The sequence below is a fragment of the Oncorhynchus masou genome, chromosome 28, assembly GCF_036934945.1.
Source record: "Oncorhynchus masou masou isolate Uvic2021 chromosome 28, UVic_Omas_1.1, whole genome shotgun sequence".
NCBI lineage: Eukaryota > Metazoa > Chordata > Actinopteri > Salmoniformes > Salmonidae > Oncorhynchus > Oncorhynchus masou.
In genome coordinates this window covers 81,933,934-81,956,380 of record NC_088239.1, presented here as the reverse complement: position 1 = coordinate 81,956,380, position 22,447 = coordinate 81,933,934, and the positions used below count along the sequence as shown (strand labels likewise).

At 42.2% G+C, this 22,447-nt stretch overlaps 1 protein-coding gene across 8 annotated transcripts in view; it reads right to left on the bottom strand.

The window, feature by feature from the left end:
• The window catches only part of mvb12ba (multivesicular body subunit 12Ba), a 37,408-nt gene extending 15,613 nt beyond the window's left edge, over positions 1-21,795 (bottom strand). The window contains exons 1-6 of one of the 8 annotated variants that reach the window (XM_064943574.1): positions 21,530-21,795; positions 21,337-21,449; positions 11,857-11,979; positions 4,736-4,843; positions 998-1,094; positions 206-335 (exon numbers count right to left, since the gene is read on the bottom strand). In XM_064943574.1, coding sequence (XP_064799646.1) covers positions 206-335; positions 998-1,094; positions 4,736-4,843; positions 11,857-11,979; positions 21,337-21,387 — 509 coding nt within the window. In that variant the 5' untranslated portion in view covers positions 21,388-21,449; positions 21,530-21,795. Of the gene's footprint in view, positions 1-205; positions 336-997; positions 1,095-4,735; positions 4,844-11,856; positions 11,980-18,952; positions 19,212-19,381; positions 19,509-21,336; positions 21,450-21,529 lie in introns of those variants that run through there. The other 7 variants (XM_064943572.1, XM_064943573.1, XM_064943577.1 and 4 more) reach the window with 7 other exon arrangements.
• Positions 21,796-22,447: the final 652 nt, after the last annotated feature.

The following is a 22,447-nucleotide window of genomic DNA, read 5'->3' as shown; positions in this document are numbered from 1 at the left end:
AGCATTCTGACGCCTGTTCACCTCAATTCACAACCTGTTGAAGGAACTCAAAATTGTGTGAAACCCCAATTTCCCTCCCATTTTTTAAGTAAACTAAACCCCATTTCCTGGTGGCTGGCTTACTCAGAAAAACCCTAGCTCTACATCATTTGGCTCTATGATATCTAAAAAGGCAGGGCATGTTAATAATATCACAGCTGCTAACCCTATGAAAGTGTACTGCGGTGGGGCCTGCTTGGACCTGCCCAGGATTCTGATGTCACAGATGGCTGCCTCTGTGGAGTCCCGCGGGATGAACTTGATACACAGCCTCCTCTTCCGGAAGGCCTGCTCCTCTGTGTGTGGCCAGCAGACAGACAAAAAGAAAAGAGACAGACAGCCAGACAAAGCAGGAGGGTGACAGACAAAGAGAAAATAAAGAGAAAAGAGGAAAGAGAAAGCAGAGAGAGAGAGAGAGAGAGAGAGAGAAGAGAAGAGAGAGAGAGAGAGAAAAGAGAGAGGAGAGAAGGAGAGAGAGAGAAAAGAGAGAGGAGAGAAGAAAGAGACATGGAGAGAAAAGAGAGAGAGGAGATAAGAAAGAGACATGGAGAGAAAAGAGAGAGAGGAGAGAAGAAAGAAAGAGAGACATGGAGAGAAAAGAGAGAGGAGAGAAGAAAGAAAGAGAGACATGGAGAGAAAAGAGAGAGGAGAGAAGAAAGAAAGAGACATGGAGAGAAAAGAGAGAGTCAGTGCACTGTAAAAGGTCTCTGATCATGTTACGGTCTATAAATAATAAAAACTAACCATGTCACCAGTATCCTCTCTCCCAGAGTCCACAAAGTCTGACTCATAAAAACACATGATTTGCTTTTCACATTTGTAGGGAAATTTTAAATAAAATCACACATGCTGTTATGTAGCACTGACTACCTTGATGGTTAGTCAGAGAAGCTTAAAATAGACCGGGGAGGTAAAGAAGGAGAGCTGTAGGATATGAGAGGAGAAGATCAGTGCTTACGTGTGTCCACAGTCTCCTGGATGGGAATAAAACCTACAGGCAGAGTGTCCTTGATGTCGATAAGCTTCATGTCCACCAGCACATTACCTAAATGACTCTGCAGACACAGGCAGCGAGAGAGAGAGAGAGAGACACAGGCAGCGAGAGAGAGAGAGAGAGAGACACAGGCAGCGAGAGAGAGAGAGAGAGAGACACAGGCAGAGAGAGAGAGAGAGACACAGGCAGCGAGAGAGAGAGAGAGAGAGACACAGGCAGCGAGAGAGAGAGAGAGAGAGAGAGACACAGGCAGCGAGAGAGAGAGAGAGAGAGAGACACAGGCAGCGAGAGAGAGAGAGAGAGAGACACAGGCAGCGAGAGAGAGAGAGAGAGACACAGGCAGCGAGAGAGAGAGAGAGAGAGACACAGGCAGCGAGAGAGAGAGAGAGAGAGACACAGGCAGCGAGAGAGAGAGAGAGAGACACAGGCAGCAGAGAGAGAGAGAGAGACACAGGCAGCGAGAGAGAGAGAGACACAGGCAGCGAGAGAGAGAGAGAGAGAGACACAGTCAGCGAGAGAGAGAGAGAGAGAGAGAGACACAGGCAGCGAGAGAGAGAGAGAGAGAGAGAGACAGACACAGCAGAGAGAGAGAGAGAGAGAGACACAGGCAGCGAGAGAGAGAGAGAGAGAGAGAGACACAGGCAGAGAGAGAGAGAGAGAGAGACACAGGCAGCGAGAGAGAGAGAGAGAGACACAGGCAGCGAGAGAGAGAGAGAGAGAGACACAGGCAGCGAGAGAGAGAGAGAGAGACACAGGCAGCGAGAGAGAGAGAGAGAGACACAGGCAGAGAGAGAGAGAGAGAGAGAGAGACACAGGCAGCGAGAGAGAGAGAGAGAGAGAGAGAGAGACACAGGCAGCGAGAGAGAGAGACACAGGCAGCGAGAGAGAGAGACACAGGCAGCGAGAGAGAGAGAGAGACACAGGCAGAGAGAGAGAGAGAGACACAGGCAGCGAGAGAGAGAGAGAGACACAGGCAGCGAGAGAGAGAGAGAGACACAGGCAGCGAGAGAGAGAGAGACACAGGCAGCGAGAGAGAGAGAGACAGGCAGCGAGAGAGAGAGACAGGCAGCGAGAGAGAGAGACAGGCAGAGAGAGAGAGACAGGCAGCGAGAGAGAGACACAGACAGCGAGAGAGAGACACAGGCAGCGAGAGAGAGAGACAGGCAGCGAGAGAGAGACACAGACAGCGAGAGAGACAGACATAGAAACCACATCCACGTTAGCTAATGATCAGTCAACAGTTAATTCCAAAGCCTTGACAGTGGCAGTAGAATGTTTGTGTATGTGCAAGAAGTGTTAGCAGTGGGGGGGGGGGGATTCTTCCCTGACAGAGGAGACGTCTCCCTACCTCCACAGAGGGTTATAAATCACTAACGCCTGTGGTTCCGTTGCACACTTTGCGGACTAATTTCACAGTATCTGTTTTTGTCACAGACAATTACGCTGCGGGCCGTATTGATTGGCAGACAAAATAGCTTCTGTTGATGGCACGGTCACATCTGATCACACCTCAAACTGGCAGGAAACTAAACGGAAGTTAGTCTGGGCTTGATGGACAGACATGGGAGGGGATTGTGTGTGTGTGTTTATGTGTGGGGTGGGTAATTGTTTGCTATGTGGCTATTTATTTCGGACTTCAATTGTGTTTCTGTCAAGGATGAATCATCAGTGTATTGGTTTCTACCTTCCAGGATTTGTATATTTTTTTATTTTTTTTATTTTTCCTTTATTTAACTAGGCAAGTCAGTTAAGAACAAATTCTTATTTTCAATGACGGCCTGGGAACAGTGGGTTAACTGCCTGTTCAGGGGCAGAACGACAGATTTGTACCTTGTCAGCTCGGGGGTTTGAACTTGCAACCTTCCGGTGACTAGTCCAACACTCAAACCACTAGGGCTACCCTGCCACCCCAAGGATGTGTATCAACTGGCCCCATCAAGTGATCAGACCAAGTTGTATGTTACAGACCTGTGCTTTTCACAGCAACTCTACAGAGCAAGTTCGTACAGGAATTGTATCAAACTGGACAGACCACACAAAGCAGCCATCATCTCAAAAAGTATCTAAATAAATCATACTAAATATAAGAAAAAGAACATCAGTATGAGTAGGGGAATCCTGATTTGACAACGGTGCTACAGACCCGGTTGTTGAAACAATCCAGAGCAAAGGTCAAAGAGTCAAACGGAACACTGGAATCATTCCAGAATAACATCCCTGCGGCGAAGGAGAAAATCTTTTGTAACTCGGAGATGTTTGTTTGGGAAAGCCTTTGTGAGAACGCCTGTCAACTACGCCCAAGGACCGCTGTCCAATGTTCTCCATGGAGTTGGTCAAACTGTTCTCCTTTCTCTACCCACAGGCTCTACGCCTAAATAAGGTCATCGGTATCACAGTTCTCTTCCAACAGGCTCTACGCCTAAATAAGGTCATCGGTATCACAGTTCTCTTCCAACAGGCTCTACGCCTAAATAAGGTCATCGGTATCACAGTTCTCTACGCCAGGTAATCAGTTCCAGGATCCACCAGGGTAGGTTTTGCCTTTGTTACTCTAATTAATATTTGTATAAGTTTCCAACCATAGTGGTCCTGTATGGATCAGTTGGTAGAGCAGGACACTTACAATGCCAGGGTTGTGGGTTCGATACCCGGGGCCACCCGTATGAAAAATGTACGCACACATGGTTAAGTCGCTTTGGATGAAAGGTGCTTGGCATATGTTATAGCACCTGGTAAAGCGTTATATAAATCGAATTCTTAATTTTTGGGGGCTAATTAGCCTAAGCAGAGAAACTGGTGACTCTTGCAGAATATGTTTGTCAGGTAACATAAATTATGGTACAAAAAAGCTGCCAGAAAACAAGGTGCTTCAGATGAGATATTTCGGTCTCTTTCCCCATCAGAGAGAGTGAGTCATGCATGCTGTTTGAGTTTATGATTAGAGAGGCTTATTGTATTGTTGTGTTGAGAAACAGGTTCCTCTTCCCTACAGTAATTATTTGAACATCAGGGCTCTCCAGAGGGTGGCACGGTCTGCCCAACGCGTCACCGGGGGCAAACTACCTGCCCTCCAGGACACCTACAGCATCTGATGTCACAGGAAGGCCAAAAAGATCATCAAGTACATCAACCACCCCGAGCCACTGCCCCGCTATCATCCAGAAGGTGAGGTCAGTACAGGTGCATCAAAGCTGGGACCGAGATACTGAAAAACAGCTTCTATCTCAAGGACATCAGACTGTTAAACAGCCATCACTATTCAGCTTCCACCCGGTTACTCAGCCCTGCACTTTATAGGCTGCTGCCCTATAGACATAGACACGGAATCACTGGCCACTTTAATTATGGAACACTGGTCACTTTAATATTGTTTACTTACTGCTTTCCTCATTTCATATGTATATACTGTATCTTAGTCAATGTCACTCCGACATTGCTCGTCCTGACATTTATATATTTCTTAATTCCATTATTTTACATTTAGATGAGTGTATTGTAGTGTATTTTTAGATTCTACTGCACTGTTGGAGATAGGAACACAAGCATTTCGCTACAACCTGCAATAACATCTGCTAAATATGTGACTGAATATTTGAATATTTGATTTAGTAGACAAACCATTCAGGAACACAGATTTTCATCACAGTGGGCATTAGTGTGGCAGTGTGATATCATTCATGTACGGCGACTTCCACCACTTACGTTTTCTTTCGAGAAGACCCTGGTGAAACAGAGGTAGCGTGTCACCTTGGACTTGAACAGGCCGTCTTTCCACAAGTCAGCGTCAAGACCATCTGTTGTTTGGGAGACCTGTTGGTTGAGAGGGATAGACATTTAGAGGGGCGTCGCTCGTCAGTGTGGACCATTGAGGGAGATCGTGATGAATCTGTTGACGCTGGCAAATAAAAGGATTTTACTGGCTGATTGACACGAGGTCGGGTCAAGCTTGGAGACAGCCAATGGCAGTTTTCTACTTAAGTTCCAGACTGAAAAAGACACCTATTGTCAAAACACAACACTTGAAAAGACGTGAACACAAATACTAAACGGTGACATTAAACTCATGTCAAAAAAATTGGATTCAAGCAAACGGGAATTGCGGGATCCACCTCTCAGTAACTCTGAGGATATTTGAACCTCTGGGATATTGGGGTGTTAACACCAATGCTCATGTAAGTAGTCTTCTGTATCAGGCCAATCCAGCAGTGCCTGTTAACTTGATAGAGAGAAGAAGAAAAAAAACTGCAGGATAAGCAATAAGCGACCTGCAGGATAAGCGACCCTCACGCAAAGCAACACATTCTTGGATTTCTCTGCGGCAACAGGAATTCTGTGGTCCACCAAGGCTGGTTTGGAAGCCACTGCCACCCCAATGATGTATAATTGAGTTCAGAGGGAAGTGTCTATACTTCGCTATCAGTGAGAAATGTTGATTCCCTGTCAGACCAGAGGTCAGCGAAGCCTCGACAATGATATTTTCTCTACCACAGAGAGATAAAAACCGTTGGTGGTGGTGGTGGGGGACTGCTTTTCCAAAAATGAGTTTTGATGGAGCGAGCCAGTTAATGGACCGAGTACTACTAATCAACTGGCAAGGACCATAAATGGAAGGAGAAAGAGAGAAAGGGGCCTGGGGTTTAGGAAACGTACAAGACATCTTTTCTCAGCTACTTGTCCAGGGTCAGAGCCCACCGCATCCTGTTGAGGGCCCATGGGAGAGATCCTGTGTAAGATTAAGGACGAGGGGTACTCGTAACAAAGAGAAGTGGGGTCACGCCACCCTGACACGGATTGGGCACTAGTTTGGAGGGACGCTGTGCTGTATATGTAGCCACTGTTCCGGGGTCATGGAAGGGTCATTGAGCAGTTTGGAATGAGCACGCCTGAAGGAACATGTTGAACAAGTATGGTGTGTGTGTGTGCCCTTGAACAGATAGCCTGTGCTGCTAAACAGTACATTTGATGGGGGCAAACGCACCAATACAGAAACAACACATTCCTGCAGTCCTGATAATATAATCAGATAAAATTGTGGGCATTCCGAGGTAAAAATCCAACCCCGAACAAATTCACTAGTGTGACAGAGTGTGGTGTTTGCAGAGCTGTAGCCGCAAACATTACGAGTGAAGTAGAGACTGTGCCAATCCCATTGAAGACAGGAGACGTACAGACCTATGACTGGATAGCAATAGACTAGCTGTACGCAAATTCATCCAGCTGCTTTCAAAAGAAGCTCGGCGGAAGGTAGTTGAAAAAAAAAAAAAATCTATAAAAAGTCAACGACTGGACTATCTAGGTGAAGAGTCCACACTAAAAGCGCTAGCTAAATGCCAGCTAACAAGATTAGGAGTTTTGTTAGATCTCTGCCCAGGTGTGGAGGGCCGGTAGGCCAAAACAACAATCACAATATTCTAAGGATGGATCAGAACTGACAACCAAGAAATATTTTCAGGATAACTCATTTAATTCAAAGTGTGCTCTTCTCCACGTTTCTCAGTGCCGCTCAATATCTACTGTATATCCTGTCACATGACAGGAATTTCTAGGCCTACTGTTTACCATTAGGCACTAGACCAGCGTATTTAGCTTAAGTATTTGCATTTTAAAATACTTAGTTTGTGTATTTGGCTTTTCAAAAAAAAAAAAAAAAAATGGAAGTACGCATTTTTTAAACTATCTTCAAATATGCTGAACAAAAGCAAACGCAACAATTTCAAAGATTATACTGAGTTACAGTTCATATGAGGAAATCAGTCAATTGAAAGGAATTAATGAGGGCCTAATCTATGGATTTCACATGACTGGAAATACAGCTATGCATCTGTTGATCACAAACTGAAGGTCTCACAACGGTGATTACAGCGGTGAGTCTTTCTGGGTAAGTCTAACAGCTTTACACACCTGGATTGTGGAACATTTGACATTATTTTAAAAAAAATCTTCAAGCTCTGTCAAATTGATTGTTGATCATCGCTAGACAAACATTGCTTTGCCACATTTTTTGCAGTATTACTTTAGTGCCTTGTTGCAAATAGGATGCATATTTCAGAATATGTTTTATTCTGTACAGGCTTCCTTTTCACTCTGTCAATTAGGTTGGTATTGTGGAGTAACTACAATGTTATTGATCCATCCTCCGTTCTCTCCTATCACAGCCATTAAACTCTGTTACTGTTTTAAAGTCCCCATTGGCCTCATGGGGAAGTTTCCTTCCTCTCCATCAACTAAGTTAGGAAGGACACCTGTATCTTTGTAGTGACTGGGTGTATTGATACACCATCCAAAGCGTAATTAATACTCAAAAAGTAATTAATACTCACCATACACCAGTTAATGGACCGAGTACTACTAACCAACTGGCAAGGACCATAAATGGAAGGAGAAAGAGAGAAAGTGCCTGGGTTTTAGGAAACATACAAGTGTAATTAATACTCAAAAAGTAATTAATACTCACCATACACCATACTCAAAAGGAACATTCAATGTCTGCTTTTTATATTGCGAGGCATTGGAAAACCTCCACGGTATTTGTGGTTGAATCTGTGTTAGAAATTCACATCTTGGGGCCTCCCAAGAATGGAAATCCCAAGCAGCAGAGGACCAGGCTGAGAAGAACTGTTACTAGGGAAGGGTTCACTGTGGCAGCTGGTAACGATGGCCAACAGCCAATCACAAGCTGTTAGAATCTTGGGGGATATTCGGATCCATGCGCCACTCCCAGACTTTCGTGACATCGGGTCGTGGCTTTGCGCCATCTGCCCGCACACAGAAATTAGTCTCTTCTCCGTGGCAATGAGTCAGCAGGTGCCTTTCCTTTGAGATGGTGAGAAGGAGAGCGTGACCATCAATGGCAAGCCTGAGTCAATGACTACACTCGGGGAACGAGGCTGGAGGGCACTCGGGGAACGAGGCTGGAGGGCACTCGGGGAACGAGGCTGGAGGGCACTCGGGGAACGAGGCTGGAGGGCACTCGGGGAACGAGGCTGGAGGGCACTCGGGGAACGAGGCTGGAGGGCACTCGGGGAACGAGGCTGGAGGGCACTCGGGGAACATAAAGGAATGTTTAACGATGTGTATTCAGAACAGAAACTAACTTGTCAATAGTTACAGAAGTGCAAAATGCTGAATTTAATTTCCATATTTGGTATTTTAGCAGGATCCCTATTACAAGTTGCAGTAGCAGCTACTCTTCCCGGGGTCCAACACAAAACATGACATAATACAGATAATTAATAGACAAGGACAGAATTAAATACATTTTTTTTCAAGGCACACGTAGCCAACATATCAATGTATACACACAAACTATCTGGGTCAAATAGGGGAGAGGCGTTGTGCTGCGAGGTGTTGCATTATCTGTAAAAACAAAAAACAAACATGTTTTCTGTTCATTTGAGCAATATGAGATGGAACAGAGTTCCATGCAATAATGTCTCAATATAATACTGTACGCTTCCTTGAATTTGTTCTGGATTTGGGGACTGTGAAAAGACCCCTCGTGGCATATCTGGTGAGGTAAGTGTGTGTGTCAGAGCTGTGTGTAAGTTGACTATGCAAACAATTAGGGATTTAACACATTAATGTTTCTTATAAAAATAAGTGATGCTGTCAGTCTCTCCTCAACTCTTAGCTAAGAGAGACTGAAATGCATAGTATTTACATCAGCCCCCTGATTACAATGAAGAGCAAAACGTGCCGCTCTGTTCTGGACCGGCTGCAGCTTAACTAATGTCGGTCTTTCCTTGCAGCACTGGACCACACGACTGGACAATAATCAAGGTCAGATATAACTAGAGCAGGACTCGCTTTTTGGAGTGTGGTGAAAGTATCTCTTTATTACGGACAAACTTCTCCCCATCTTTACAACCATTGAATCTATATGTTTTGACCATGACAGTTTACAATCTAAGGCAACACCAAGTAATTTAGTCTCAACTTGTTCCACTGCCACACCATTCATTACCAGATTCAGCTGAGGTCTAGCACTTAAGGAATGATTTGTACCAATTACAATGCTCTTTGTTTTAGAGATGTTCAGGACCAGTTTATTACTGGCCACCTATTAAAAAAAAAAACTGCCACTCTTTGTTAAGGATTTCAGTGATTTCATTAGCTGTGGTTGCTGATGCTTATATGGTTGCATCATCAGAAGACATGGACACACAGAGGGCCTAGAGAGCTGCTCTGCGCAAAAGTCACCTGCCACCACACTTTACATGTTTGACATTAGAGAAGCTTCCCATTATAAAAAAAATAACAGTTCTATTGGATCGATAGCTCGGAATCTACGATGAAAATGGCAGAGGTTGAAAAGTCTTTCAAAAGCATATTTTGAAAATTGAGATTTTTTACTCCAACAGGTTATAGTCAATAATATCAAAGGCTGCACTGTAATCGAACAGTCAATTTTCTTATAAATTTCTCCATACCCAGGGAGGAGATACCGTTGTTGTTGGTAAAGGAAGGCATGCGATAGATGCCCTCCAGCCTACGCTAGTCCAATGTTTGGTTTGAGCTTTGCTGAGTTCACAAACAAACTCCTGCCTTCCCAAGTGCCCACAGGGCTAGACTTTCTGCTGCCCATCCACCCTGCAGTGTGAGCCTGTGTCCATGTAAACTTGCACCTGCAAACTTCTCCAGTTCAACTTGGGCACACTATGAGTTAGGCCTCGGTGCAAAGCTGGGCAGTTTGACAAGGCTACTGACATTGCCTGGGGTTGTTAGGCAAAACTATTTGTAGACTAATGACTTAACACAGGTACATGCAGTTTGACACCGAAGGAGAGAGGACATATCAGTTGTCACAAAAGATTAGGTATTTTCAGAAGCCAGAAAGACGGTAATGAGCTAAAATAAATAAATAAATAAATATATATTGAAATCAAATCAAACTTTATTTGTCACACACACACGCTGAATACAACAAGTGTAGACATGACGGTGAAATGCTTACTTACTACAAGCCCTTAACCAACAGTGCAGTTCAAGAAGAATTAAGACCAATGCATTCTATATTTGCATTGGTTTGGGATCCGATGCACTTGCATCTTAAACATTAGAAAAAAAATCTGTGACTTGTGACATCCCTACCTACAGTTGAAGTCGGAAGTTTACATACACCTTAAACAAATACATTTACACTCAGTTTTTCACAATTCCTGACATTTAATCCTGGTAAAAAGTCCCTGTCTTCGGTAAATTAGGGTCACACTTTATTTTAAGAATGTGAAAATATCAGCATAATAGTTGAGAGAATGATTTATTTCAGCGTTTATTTCTTTCATCACATTCCCAGTGGGTCAGAAGTTCAGACACTCAATTAGTATCGCCTTTAAATTGCTTAAATTGGATCAAACGTTTTGAGTGCCTTCCACAAGCTTCCTACAATAAGTTGGGTGAATTTTGGCCCATTCCTCCTGACAGAGCTGGTGTAACGGAGTCAGGTTTGTAGACCTTGCTCGCACATGCTTTGTGATGTCCACTCCAATACCTTAACTGTGTTGTCCTTTAGCCATTTTGCCACAATTTTGGAATTATGCTTGGGGTCATTGTCCATTAGGAAGACCGATTTGCGACCAAGCTTTAACTTCCTGACTGATGTCTTGAGATGTTGCTTCAATATATCCATATAATTTCCCTTCCTTATGATGTCATCTCGTTTGTGAAGTGCGCCAGTCCCTCCTGCAGCAAAGCACCCCCACAACATGATGCTGCCACCCCCGTGCTTCACGGTTGGGATGGTGTTCTTAGGCTTGCAAGCCTCCCCCTTTTCCTTCAAACATAACAATGGACACTATGGCCAAACAGTTCTATTTTTGTTTCATCAAACCAGAGGACACATTTCTCAAACAAGAATGATCTTTGTCCCCATGTGCAGTTGCAAACCGCAGTCTGACTTTTTATGGCTGTTTTGGAGCAGTGGCTTCTTCCTTGCTGAGCGGCCTTTCAGGTTATGTCGATATAGGACTCGTTTTTACTGTGGATATAGATACATTTGTACCTGTTTCCTCCAGCATCTTCACAAGGTCCTTTGCTGTTGTTCTGGGATTGATTTGCACTTTTCGCACCAAAGTACGTTCATCTCTTGGAGACAGAACGCGTCTCCTTCCTGAGCGGTATGACGGCTGCGTGTTCCCATGGTGTTTATACTTGCATACTATTGTTTGTACAGACGAACGTGGTACCTTCAGGCGTTTGGAAATTGCTCCCAAGGATGAACCAGACTTGTTGAGGTCTACAATTTTTTTTCTGTAGTCTTGGCTGATTTCTTTAGATTTTCCCATGATGTCAAGCAAATAGAGTTTGAAGGTAGGCCTTGAAATACATCCACAGGTAGACCTCCAATTGACTCAAATTATGTCAATTAGCCTATCAGAAGCTTCTAAAGCCATTCTGGAATTTTCCAAGCTGTTTAAAGGCACAGCCAACTTAGTGTATGTAAACTTCTGACCCACTGGAATTGTGATACAGTGAATTATAAGTGAAATAATCTGTCTGTAAACAATTGTTGGAACAATTACTTGCGTCATGTACAAAGTGGATATCCTAACCGACTTGCCAAAACTATAGTTTGTTAACAAGAAATTTGTGGAGTGGTTGAAATACGAGTTTTAATGACTCCAAGCTAAGTGTATGTAATATTCCGACTTCAACTGTATAAGCCTACATCAGGGTAAGAATAAACGCAATAAATGTGTGATATGCATCACAAGCCAACATCAAGAATAGCTTGTGTGGGCTAATCCTTCATCAAACAGGCTGATTTGATATTCTTTTTAATTAACACATCTTTCCTGAGTCCTGCACCTCCGTGATGTACTCACCACATCATAGCCAGTAGGCGCTCTGTTTCGCGAGGCCACCACCCCTACACCAGTGATGGGGTCCATGGGCAACTCCGGCAGGGCGTCTGAGAGTTCCCGAACCTCAGGCATCATGGGACAGTTCTGAGGAAGGGAAGAGAAAAAAACAGCTAGAGTTCAATGCCTCAAGAACTGTCTGATTGGGCTGAAAAGGTCAAGCGAAAACAGGACTAATGTAAAAGTTGCCCCTAAGCACAGATCTATGGTTATGGACTAGTAGCAAGACACACTGTCTGTGGTTAAAGATTACGGGGGGGGGGGGGCGTCTTCAACCTTTTCTAGCATGAGGGCTACTTTAAAAATTATGAAACATGTCACGAGCTACTCATAAAATGTTTTCCTAGCTTTTAAATAGGCAGTCTTTGTATTTTCCAGTATGATCTTCTCTGTATATATTTTTATTTTATTTTTTACTCTCAATTTTACAATTATTCATAGAGAACTAAAATGTGATGTCCATGTCAATGGTTGAATCACATCCAAAGACCATTTTCTAATTTAAAATAAATAAACCTGACAAGAGACAGTGTGAGAGAAAGCGAACTGCCATTACCATTATGAAGATCAACCACAGAATAAATTATTCAATTGGAGTGTTGAACCAGCAGCAGGTTCATAGAATGATGATCCCATTTTACATTAAGGGGATTGGAATTAGCCCACTGTTAGACCAGGCAGTGAGAGTCATTATACAGTGCCTTCAGAAAGTGTTTACACCCTTATTGACTTAATTCCACATTTTGTCATGTTACAGCCTGATTGGATTCAAATGGATTTTTGTTTCTCTCACCCATCTACACACAATACCCCATAATGACAAAGTGAACATATTTAGAATCATGTTTGGCAGCAATGGATTGTACAATATTTACCCATTATTCTTTTCAAAATTCTTCAAGCTCTGTCACAATTGATTGTTGATCATTGCTAGACAACCATTTTCAGGTATTGCCATATATTTTCAAGCAGATTTAAGTCAAAACTGTAACTGAGACACTCCGGAACATTCACCGTCTTCTCGGTAAGCAACTCCACTGTAGATTTGGCCTTATGTTTTAGGTATATTGTACTGCTGAAAGGTGAATTCATCTCCCAGTGTCTAGTGGAAAGCAGACTGAACCAGGTTTTATTCTAGGATGTAGCCTGTGCTAAGTTCTATTGCGTTTATTTTTTTATCCTGAAAAACTCACTCGTTCTTAATAATTAAAAGCATACCCATAACATGATGCAGCCACCACTATGCTTGAAAATATGGAGAGTGGTACTCAGTAATGTGTTGCGTTTGCCCCAAAGATAACACTTTGTACTCAGGACAAAAAGTGACTTGCTTTACCACATTTTCTGCAGTTTTACTTTAGTGCCTTGTTGCAAACAGGATGGATGTTTTGGAATATTTTTTATCCTGTATAAAAGTGTCCTTTTCATTCTGTCAATTAGGTTAGTATTGTGGTTTAACTATAATGTTGTGGATCCATCCTAATTGTTTTCCTATCACAGCCATTAAACTCAGTAACTGTTTTAAAGTCACCATTGGCCTCACGGTGAATTACTGGAGCGGTTTCCTTCATCTCCGGCAACTGAGTTGGGATGGACGCCTGTATATTTGTAATGACTGGGTGTTTTGATACACTATCCAACATGTAATTAACTTCACTATGCTCAAAGGGATTTTCAATGTCCGCTTTTGTATTTTTACACCCATCTTCCAATAGGTGCCCTTCTTTGCGAGGCATTGGAAAACCTCCTTGGTCTTTGTTGTATAATCTGTGTTTGAAATTCACTGCTCGACCTTACAGATAATTATGTGTGTGGGATACAAAGATGAGGTAGTCAAAATCATGTTTAACACTATTATTGACATGCAATTTATATATAACTTGGTACACATTTTTACTCCTCAACTTACTTAGGCTTGCCATAACAACGGGATTGACTACTTATTGACTCAAGACATCGAAGACTTTTAATTTCTAATTCATTTGTACAAATATTGAAAAACTCTACTTTGACGTTATGGGGATATTGTGTGTAGGCCAGCCAGTGACAAATCTAAACGTAATCCATTTTAAATTCAGCCTGTCAAACAACAAAATGTAGAAAAAGTCGATGGTGTGCAGTGCATACTTTCTGAAGTTACTGTTTGAGCATTTTGAAATGATAAAAACTACAACAACAAAAAAATATTTGGATCACACTATTCTCTCTGCTTCTCCTCAATTCAGCAGAGAGGTTTCAAACCAAGAGAAATTTGATCCAAAATCACATTAATCTTTGGTCTCAACAGTCTGCACTGACAAATAGATCACCGAGGCCCTTACACACACTGCGCCCTTCCTCTGTGCAGACCACAGAATCCCACAGCCTCATTCTAAAATCTGACTTCATACAACAAAACAAAGATTCACGACAGCACCTCAGAAACAACGAATAGAACATTAAATCCTATGTTCCAGACAGGCACCTAAAGCCACTAGAGCCAAACGGCACCTGGACATGTTTGAACACCATCTCACCAGTTGCAGACACAACAGTGCAACAAATATGAGTAGGAGGGGACAGGGTACTAGTTTTGACCTCGTCAGCGGAGAAGAGCTCACTTTCACAGAGAGGATGTGGCCTGATTATGACCATTTACCACTGCCTAACAGACAAGACCAGCAGGATTTCACTGATGTCTATCTGAAAGCAAACTTGATCAAATGCTGGTTAACAAAACAAGAGAAAATGTTAGTTGGATTGTTGGAGAAACAACCTTGGTCATGCCATGTATTAAGGAAAAGCTGATTCCAATGCTCCGGACAGAAATTACTCAGAGGTAAAAAGGGTAACCTGGCCTCCTTAATAACAAACAGAATCAGATTGCTTTGTAAATGCTTGGCATAATGAGAGATTGCAAAGAACACTGCCTCGAACAGCGCAGCAATAACGTGTTCCACTGATTCACAGATAGGACATGGAATGGAGGACCTGACAGTCTGGGTGTGACGGTTTAAACATTAAAAAAGTTTAATCTCTCCCCACATTATCACACAACTACAACTAGCAGGCAGGGCTCTAAAGTGCGACAAAATATGTTCCTGGGCGACCAGAAGTTTTATTTTGGGAGCACTAACACCCATAAGCACTCCCATTTCGTTGCGTCGGATGTCCTGCATGTCAATGGAGACGTCCACAACGGAGTGGAAACGTAACGGCGGTTGAAGGCTGCGTTGCGAGACAGACACTGCATACTTACATTTTGTTCCCTTCATCTTCAGTCCAGCCAGATCACATTGAAGAACAGGTACTTACCACAGAAAAAAAAATGGTTTTCGATTATGGCTTTATGGGATAGCTAGCAACTTGTAAACAGTTACCCATTCCTATACGAGTACTAGTGTATTTTAATAGTAATGTTAAAAATAATACACATTGGCTGTTCAGCCAATTATATTGACCGTTGTCTCCCGTTTAAGCTTATTGTGATGATAACGACGTTTAAAAAAAATTACAATTATTGGATGGTGGTCACTAGCTACAATGGTATCTTCAACCTAGCCTAGCTTTTAGCAAGCTAGCTGCTCTTAGAGAAACAAGTAACAAAACATGTTTTATTATCACCTGAAACAATATATTTATCCTGTTGTGAATGAAAAAGGTAATTTTGCAAACTTCCAAAATAAATGTGATCTTTGACGAGAGACAGTCTCTCCTCCATCTTGCATTACAAATACTACACTTGTCTGTTCAGTAGAGTGAAAATAACATAAAAATATATATTTTTTTACCCCTGTACGTAATGAAATACGTCATGATGTAAAACGGGCATAACAAGCTGCCTACACTGTTCGCTGCAAAATAAATGTAGAAAGCTATGTTATTCAATTATTGCACCGACACTGCTCGTGTGCGCCAACGAGCGTCTGCGTTGCCAAGGGCTAAAATAGAAGTCAGTTCTATTTCTGATGCAGATCTCTCCCATCTCCTCATTGGTTTATAGAAGCAGATACCCACGTGCCATCTCCTCATTGGATATACCCACTGGGTGACTGAAAGACGAACGAGGTCGGTGGCGGTAATGCACCTAATTTATTAAAGTTGCCAATCGCAATTATAAAGTCAAGAGAATAAAAGGTCTAGAAGGAGGAAAGATGACAAGAAATGATTCGTTTGACCATTTTGTGTGTGGATTAACTGTCGGAGTAGAGGACCTTGTGCATTTCAGGTAAAATAACAACTCAATGTTTCTTATCCCAGGACAAATTAGCTAGCAACAGCAAGCTAGCTAAATAGGACAAATTTGTTAGCAAGTGCAAGCTAACTAGCTAAATTGCTATAAAGGTTTAATGCTTTTTGACCTGTCCCCAAATTAAATGTCATTGCTTCAGAGTTTGTTTTGATATTTTAACCTGCGTGTCCTGATCGCGTTTGGTGTCGGGGGACAAAATAAACGTATGCACGATGGCGCACGCGCTCAGCCAGTTTGGGTTCTGTGTCAGGCTTCACAGTACGGCTGTTTCCGAGCGCCCTAGATAAACAAGCAAGTGCAGATTCGTTAGCGCAATGTTCACACCATACTCTACAGCGAACCGGCTTGCTTCTAGCCCAACCAGCTCAAAAGATCTGACCCATATTACCCGCGCAACATTATCTTCCTATAGCAGTAGCGGATAACCAGGAAAGCATTTTACTTTCATAAACCATGTTATGGGTCGTTCTATAAAAATCTAAATTGTATTTGTCAAATGCGCCGAATCCATCCTTACAATGAAATGCGTACTTAAAAGTCCTTAACCAACAACGAAGTTAAGAAAAGCTACTCGTGCATCGACTTTGTTAACCATTTATTTTAACTTTATTCAGTCACGTTACCTCATTGGCTAGCTAGCTAACAACCTGGGAACTTTAGCAGTACATCCAAACATCTGGTGGCACAGAGAAAAGTAAGGGGATATCTTCTTCAGGAGATCAATGATAATAGCAATGAATGAATGAATGAATGAATGACTGATTTCTTGCATGTCATCACTCAAACTTTACAGTTTTAAAAAGGGACCGTGTTCAATTTTCAATGACCTGCATCGCAATAGGAAAAATAGTGCTTTTATACAATGTAGAAAGCTAATATGATATTTCAATGACAGAAATTCGTATCAACATTTTAGCTTTTATAGTAAACAAATATATTTTTTGTGAGTTTAATCTTGGTGGGCAGGCTTTCATAGTTAAATAATATTTTTGTGTGTTACATATTAGTTTTGGGGGAACAACACGTGCTTTAAACATAGCCTAGATCGAATTCATATAGGCTGTATCTCAATCAAATTAAAAATATATTTTCTGTTTATATTTTCTGTGATTTTCATAACTAAGTTAGGCGCATCATTGCTCCCAATATTTATTTTTAATTTAAAGCCCTGCGAACAGGTCCCGATCATTATCATCATCATCATCATCGTAAAGGGAGAAAATGTCAACAAATATGTCTACCTAACGCAATAACGCTGTAACATTAGTAAGAGGGGATATGCATCTTATATAAAGTGCTCTGTGTTTATTGTGGTTAAAAGTTGGGGGGGGGGGGGGGGGATACACTGATTACAGATATCACAGCAGTTGATATGCAGCCATTGTCAATGGCCTTCGTGAGTTGAGGTAATTTGCTAACTGAAGGACTGTATGTGCCATTTGAGCTGCGACTTGTGCTACTGAAACAAGTGTGTCTTCCTCATCAATATCACTGTGCACCGTTTACTCTCTTTTCAACAGGTTGTTATTAGCCTTCACCAAAATGGGAGTTGAGACAAAAAGAGCATTAGAAAGCCAATATTCTTCCCCTTTTTTTAAATCAGTAGATACCCACATCTGGTGGTTTCTTTTGCCCTTCGTTTGATTTGGGAGTTTAATCTTGGTGGTCTTTTGTTAAACATGAAACAATGTAGGCTCCTTGACAAATGAAAACGATATTTGCCTTCAAAACATTTTTGCTGCATATTTCAGTCTGGAACCTGTCTAGGTTTAGGGGGAGGGGGTTGTCACCTATTCTAAAAAAGGCACACTAGAGCAGTTTGCAAAAACCACAGCTCTTAGTTGGAACACATATTTCCCTACTTTTATAAACCAGTACATTTTTAATTGGAGTTAAAGCGGTGATGATTTGGTAGAAATGTAGCTCGTCTACAGTTTTCTTTGTGTATCCCATCCTTTCTTATAGACCCAATGGGAGCTTGGGTGCGCAGCACGCTGGTGTCTGTAGAGGGAGTGGTCAGATCCAATCTGACTGAGACACGTAACGGAGGGGAAAAAGAGAATGTAGGGAGAAGAACTGTGAACACTTGGCTAGGTTTATTTTTCATGTCAGTTGTCGAAGCAGTGTCCAGATGCACAAGCCTACTGTATGCCTGTGGTAGTACTTCATCCCAGCTGTCATTCCAGGCAATAGGATTTCACATACTTTATGTTGGAGTTTCCCCTTTTGTCCTCTCTTTTTAAGTGGGCTGAATATTCAGACTTGGGGTGGGGGGGCATCAAAACATAGCAGCATATTAATGAGAGCTGAACTCTGGAGTTTGCACAGAGCAGGGAACACACTCTGGAAGCTACCTAGGCAACCGGGGCCCTCCCGCCTGGCATCTCCTTGGCTACCAGGCTCCCTTGCCAAAACAACTGACATAAAGAGGCTGTGTCAACTTGGTGAGGTAAACAGAAGCAGTTTGAGGCAAAGGGAACAACTGATGTGAAATGTATACCACAGGTTTAGGAGGGGACAAACCCCCCCCCCACCCCCAAATCACTGGAGTTGAAGCAGCTGATGGTGACAGGCTAGAGAGAGCAACCTGACAGGTGACTTGGTGGCACCTGACAGTGACAGATATATTAGGCTACTGTATAACCAGTTAACTCACTCATTCACAGAACCAGGAGAAGCCAGACATCATAGCCGTACACACAAGCATGTGCCTAAACAGTGAGAACAAATGCATAGTGCCTGGTATAGCATGTAGGAATCCAGCATTTATCAACAGCAGAGGTTAGGTGGGTCGCTGGGCTAGCCAAGAAGCTCAAATGCACAACTCACCCATACATGCACAAGCAGGGGGGGTCCAGCCATGGTCGCCACACATTACACTGTTGTTCACTATGTACATACCACTCACATGTGTGGCTGCTAATGGGGCGAAGCAGGTCCATGCCGAGCAGAGTCCTATCTGAATTCCTCTTGTGAAAAAAGACATTGCTAAGGAGACAGGGAGGAACACGACTGCCAAGATTGCAGAGACCATCCAGGCGCTGTATCTCTGCTTACAGTAACAGGAGCTGAACAGCAAGTGAACACACTTGACACACACACACATACACACAGAGAGAGAAAGCCTGGAACGTGTCATTTACAGGCCTAGATTAGTTTGAGAGCAAGGACAGTTAGAATAGGTAGCGAGTTAAGTAGTCAGCTTGCATTAGGCTAGCTTTGGTCCTCACATGAAGAAAACAAAAACAGCCTACATACCCTAATACAGTAGGACTTTCCAACAATTGGCTTCCTTGCCCCCTTTTTCTGAAGAGAAACTCAAACAAACATCAATTTAAGTGTTACGTCAACTGCTTGGGCAACTGTAGTAAATGGAAACTACCCAAATGTTATGCTCCCACAACAGTTACGTGAAATCATGAGTCACTTCCTCAAGAACCAGTTCCTCATTTAGCTCAAAGCAGGTATGTGAAATCATGGGTCACTTCCTCAAGAACCAGTTCCTCATTTAGCTCAAAGCAGGTATGTGAAATCATGGGTCACTTCCTCAAGAACCAGTTCTTCATTTAGCTTCCCTCCTCTCGCATATTAAAATTAACATAAAGAAAACTACCACACGCAAGATGGAAGGGGAGGAATACCAAAATGTCTCGGCATTCCAAACAAAAAGGCCGAGGCTACCAACACATCTTCATTGAAAGTAGTGGCTACTTTGTTTAAAATCTGTATATTGGGGTCTTTCAATGTGTAACTCATATTTATTTACCCATTTGTAATCCCGGACAATGACTTACCAGACGCACAACTTCCCCTCTCCTCATGTAAGAATCATGTCTGAGGCTAAATCCAATCAATTGCTGAACAAGTGTCAGCTAAAATTAGCAAGGTCCATCATCAGATTTGAATTACTTTTCGGGCACATAGATGGTTCTCAAGCATTTAGCCTTGCCCAACTCATGTAGGACACGTTAACACTTACACCACAGTAAAGATGATCAAACCTTTCAAACTGAACAAATTCAGCAACAACATCCCAGAACAAATTAATATAGTAAGAAAGTTACAGTAACTAGGCTTTCTGTATGCCTTGGCAGAGCACCAAGCACTGACTACAGAAACCAGACCAAAAACGAATTCACCAGCTATCCCTGCATTTTGCGAATTTAATGACTCCAATTTGGCTATTACATTTTAATTCTTACAAAACTGTTTACAAAATGTGCCAATCACATTCAATCGGCCTAGATAGGAAGAAGTATGCATTTCTGTTTTTAAAAGTTAGGTGGCTGATACAAAGAGTTTGAGACTAAACTGCAATTATACTTAACTGTAGACTCACTCAACTCAAGAGTAAATGCCCGCATCTCTTGGCTGTGTACTATTTTATCTGAGGCCTCTAAACAATATTCTGAGTGACCCGAATGCCATGCAAAGGAATACCATTATAGCTTATCTATATACACTTTCTTGCCAACAAATAGGCACAAGATTGCAGAATACCTTGCTTGGTGTGCATGAGAGTAAATATCTCCATTGGGTGTGTAGCCAGCACAATTTCCTTGGATGAAAAAAAACAACAATGTTGTATGACTGACTGCACTGTGTAGGAAACTAGCTAAATAAGTGGCCTGCTGTATTGACTGGGAACCTAGCCTACCTACAGACCTAGCTAGCTAGCTTCCTCCAAATAAATATAGTTAGTTCATTAGCTAGGTAACGTTAGTAAATATATATATATGGCTGTAGAAAGACATACGCTTCTAACTCGCAGCGAAAGTTACTCTTTGGTAAGAGAATGCTTGCTAGCTGATTGTGTGAGTCCTTGACATTGCCACATAGCTTAACGTTAGCAAAACATCGGCAGGCAGCTAACGAACACAGCCAGTGCTAGCTTGTTACTTAGCTAACGTGTTCATTCACATTTCTAACCTAACGAGGTAACTAAAAGTCGATTAAAATAACCAACACGGCTTGCCATAATATGGTAACAGTAGAACTGGTTAATTAAGTTTGTAAACAAAGCTAGCAAGCTAACGAACGTTAGCATCTTTCGCTCCGAAAGAAAAGACAACGAAAGACAAAGTTAGCATGCACCACCGGTAGCTAGTTACGTTAGCAGGTTAATTATGCAAAGCAGAATTATCAACAATACAATTCATATATATTACTCCAAATGTGTCATCATCTCGTTAAATCTCTCGTATAGACTTAACTGTTACTCGCGGCACAGTGTCCCTCCTTTTCAGACAAAAGCATCTTTTCATGACCACAGAAGCAGCAGGGGAGCTAGCAGTAGTGCTACAAGCCGCGGACTCGTTCGAGGCCACTGCGGAGAGAAGCAGATGCTAACTACTTAAGCAGCTAAGCTAACTAGCTAGTTTGCAAGCTAACTAATCGATTTCTTACCCAGTGAGGCCCAACAATTCAGATTTTTTTGTATATTTTTTTTAACAATCTTGGTTTAGACTTTCTATCTTCTTTTCCTCTTCTCCCCCTTTTCGGGAATTACAGCCGCAAGAAATGCATCCTTTGTGGGATGTTAGCTAATCCCCCCCCAACGAGTTCATTTACTGAGCATTTAGGTGACTGAGATTATAGCTAGCGGATTCTAATAGCTGCCATTTGTGGACATTGCAGTGAGAGAATGAGGGAGTGTACCAAGGCAGAAGTGATATGGTAATACCCCCCTCCCTCCCTGCTCATGTTTGTTTTGTTTTGTGACGGACATATCAACAGTGCATGTAGTTAAGAACTATAAATGAGACCGCTATTAATTATTTGCTTCTGATGAAAAATGTACTGTCATGTTGTTTTCCTTTTAATTTCAAAATCAAATCAAATGTATTTATAAAGCCCTTCTTACATCAGCTGATGTCACAAAGTGCTGTACAGAAACCCAGCCTAAAACCTCAAACAGCAAGCAATACAGGTGTAGAAGCACAGTGGCTAGGAAAAACTCCCTAGAAAAGCTAAAACCTAGGAAGAAACCTAGAGAGGAACCAGGCTCTTCTGGCTGTGCCAGGTTTTTTTATTTTTTTTATTTCACCTTTATTTAACCAGGTATACTAGTTGAGAACAAGTTCTCATTTGCAACTGCGACCTGGCCAAGATAAAGCATAGCAGTGTGAACAGACAACACAGAGTTACACATGGAGCAAACAATTAACAAGTCAAAAACACAGTAGAAAAAAAAGAGAGTCTATATACATTGTGTGCAAAAGGCATGAGGAGGTAGGCAAATAATTACAATTTTGCAGATTAACACTGGAGTGATACATGATCAGATGGTCATGTACAGGTAGAGATATTGGTGTGCAAAAGAGC